This window comes from Anarrhichthys ocellatus, unplaced genomic scaffold (genome assembly GCF_004355925.1).
Source record: "Anarrhichthys ocellatus isolate YVR2014 unplaced genomic scaffold, GSC_Weel_1.0 scaffold110, whole genome shotgun sequence".
Lineage (NCBI taxonomy): Eukaryota > Metazoa > Chordata > Actinopteri > Perciformes > Anarhichadidae > Anarrhichthys > Anarrhichthys ocellatus.
The window spans coordinates 138,110-141,378 of record NW_022280140.1 but is presented as its reverse complement, the minus strand read 5'-3'; the positions used below and the strand labels follow the sequence as shown (position 1 = coordinate 141,378).

General features: G+C 42.2%; 1 protein-coding gene across 2 annotated transcripts in view; it reads right to left on the bottom strand.

Moving 5' to 3' along the window:
* LOC116399377 (CCR4-NOT transcription complex subunit 3-like) overlaps window positions 1–3,269 on the bottom strand; it is a 19,291-nt gene that overhangs the window by 9,116 nt on the left and 6,906 nt on the right. For both annotated transcript variants that reach the window (XM_031876496.1, XM_031876497.1), the window contains 4 exons: window positions 2,932–3,006; window positions 2,451–2,540; window positions 1,669–1,797; window positions 1,158–1,253 (listed from right to left, as the gene is read on the bottom strand). In XM_031876496.1, coding sequence (XP_031732356.1) covers window positions 1,158–1,253; window positions 1,669–1,797; window positions 2,451–2,540; window positions 2,932–3,006 — 390 coding nt within the window. The remainder of the gene's footprint in view (window positions 1–1,157; window positions 1,254–1,668; window positions 1,798–2,450; window positions 2,541–2,931; window positions 3,007–3,269) is intronic.

The following is a 3,269-nucleotide window of genomic DNA, read 5'->3' as shown; positions in this document are numbered from 1 at the left end:
GGGATGGGGGGTGGGGGGGTGGGGGGGGGGTGGAGTGTGGGGGGAAGATGATTGTGGTGTGAGTTATTATTTTTTTAGCAGATGAAATGATGAAACAACAGCTGTAATGTAGCGAGTTCAGATGTTATTACATTTACGGCACAAACACGTTTTTATTGGACTATTTGGTGTAAAAATGTTCATATTTAACATGCTGGAGGGGATGTACGCCACCTTGTTCCAATACAAAGCACAAACTAATTTAAATCAATTATTCATTGAAAAAACTGGTTTATGAGAAACTTATTAAAATTTTAAAGTTAAACATACAGTGCAGGAGTGAAAGGCTACATGTGCACTTCATGACGTTATGCATCATACAACAGGCACAGCACCACTTCTGATTTCAATATTTAATTAATGCTCCGAAGCACTTTAAATGTCATGCGTGTTGTTTCCTGTGTTTGAGGGTCGAACTGTGTTCTTCTCAGAGATATCTGGATAAAGAGAACAAACAAGAGCGACACGGGGTCACCGGCTGAACTGATGTGATTATAACGCAGGGAGGACCATACTAATGCGTTTCATCACAATGGATCGTAATGTGCGGGATGCTGAGTGCATAAAGGATCTATGAGGGTACATTTAAACTTTAAGTGCTGAGGAATGAGGAGAGAACCGCGCTGAATTAACCGTCTCATGCAGGATGAAATGCTTTTGTTCGGATCTTTTCAAACACCTGGAACTTAAAGACAAAACAAAACAAACTTCAGCTTTAAAGATTTAGTTCTCGCTGCTGTTGGACTTTTTATTTTTTAGCAACAAGCCTTTCCATCCACCGAGTCTAACTGACCAACTAATGGTGTTTAACGGTGCAGAGATCAGAAGCGCCCCGTCAGCAGGAGTCCAGCAACTCCTCTGGAATACAGAAAGAAAACCTCATTCATAAAATATGTTGACGTGCAAAACAGTGCCCGTCAAGGGAGCAGTTGGAGAAGAAACGTTTTTCTATAAAAAAGGCCCCGTAGAGGACTTTAGAGGAGAGAAGTAGTGAAAGAAGGTTATCCTCGTCAGGAGATACATGTAGGAAACACTATCTGAGGACCAACAAGAGAGCAAATACCAGGAAGGAGGATTAAAGACAGAGTGAATGGATGAGAGGGTGAGGACAGACCGACCTCTTTGTCTCCTTTCTTTTTCCTCGTCTGGACTGAGAGAGACTCCACTTCGCTCTCAAACTGGTCCACCTGCATGTTCAACGTGTCGATCGTGTTCTGGAGGAGAGAGAGAGGAACAAACGGTTAACCGTGTGACGAGGAGCTGTTCGACTTCTCATTTAAAATCGTTTTTCTTTATCTCACGTGAACCGAAAATCTCAGAGTTTTGGACAAAAATAAGCGATTTGAAGACTTTTCATTATATTCCAACATTTCATCATCTAAATATAAGTCCTCTCTTACTCTCTGATGTGTTAATGTCAGCGGCTGCTGGTTAATGAGGGTTTTTCTGAAAGTCGAGACGTTAGTTTCTCTTCATTTTGCTTTCGGTTCCACTTTTATTCCCACTTTCAGTTCCAGATTTAGTTTAAAAACAAAATATAACAAACGTTCCCATCAGCAGACAAATTAACGGCGAGCGTGGGCCAGAGTCGACTTGTATTGAGGAACATTTTGAGACAACGTTACTCACCGTCAGCCACGTGCCGACCTCCTCCTTCTCCTTCTGGGCCGGGTCCACCTTCTGGGCCAGACCCAGCCCTTCTTTAGAGTACGCCTTCGTCTTGGTTTCTCTCTCCACTATTTTGAACCGCTCCATTTGCTGCAGACAGACAGACACACAAAGACCAAGAGACAAGCACAGCATGTTTAAAATAAAGCTCTACTTGTTGATCAATATACTATAAATAATATTCTACAAGCAGGAAACACACCACAGGTTGTTTTACACTACAAAAGACAGAGGAAATCCCCATTTTTTGTTAATTCTTCTGTTCTTAAATAATCTTAACAATGACGGAGCTGTAAATTGGGAGAACTTGGCAACAATGAATGGAAGTCTGGCACCAGAGGAGCCATTAGAAGCCCACTCAGCAGAGCAGAACTAGGACGTTAGAGCCTCTTCACAGCCGACCTGTAGTCGGGCCCTGAACTGTCACAGTGACGTCCTACATCTCGGTGTAAACACTCGGTAGATTGTGATGCTTCCATCAGGATCTCCTGGTAGCTACATTCACTCCTGAAAGTCCAATATTTGCAGATAAATGAAGGTAAACTCGTAACTTATTACCCGATATGTCACTTAAAGAGCTTTGTAATCTCCCTACACGAGCCATAAGTCATTCATCATCATCTAGAAAGACGTGGACTTTGTCAAATCCAATTTTTTAAAAGCCTTTTGAAGACTTCCAGAGTTCAGAACAAACACCATCCTCCAGAGTCACTGTTGTAACCACCGCGACGGGTCCTACTCACCGTTTCTATGAGTTTGCGGTTCTCTACTAGCTGCCTTTTGTCTTTGATCTCGTTGGATGCAACCCACGTCTTGATCTGGTCTCGAAGACGCTGAAGAAGAAGAAGAAGGAGAAGAAGAAGAAGAAGAGGGGGAGGGAGAGATGCATCAGTGAAAGCATGCAGAGACTCGTCCTCAACAGTCATGGATGGTGAACTTGAGTGTTGTATACGCAGCAAACAGGCTTGGCTTGGAGTTTGGTCCTCATGGTAACACACACACACACACACACACACACACACACACACACACACACACACACACACTAACACACCTAGGCAAGTTAAACAGTATCAGCTCAGCAAACAATCAATGTCCTTTCATCCTCTTTCAGAGACCAAACCTGAAACACATCAACATCTGGCTGTTTCTGTCTCACTTGCTGACGGGCTAATGTTGAGAACTCTTTCCACAGCCGGTGTTGACCGATCTCTCTGTGTTTACCTGAAGCTTTTTAATCTCCTTCTTGAGGTCTGCTTCATATTTCTCCTTCTGGTTGGCGTTGGCTGCATTGTGAAGCTGAGGAGGGAAAACAAACGACAGCGTCAAACAAGTTCCGGTCAAAACACAGAACAATACAGCAAATGTCTTTGTTTTTATAAATATGTTCTGAAAATACTGCACAGAATACATGAATTAATAAGTATACGTATTAATATACTCGTCAATATCTGTGACAAGTTTTGCCGGCCTGAAAACAAAGTATTGTGGATTACATTAGATTTATTGTCATTTGTACAGGTACATATTCTCAGAATCAGCTTTTTATATTATTTATATAT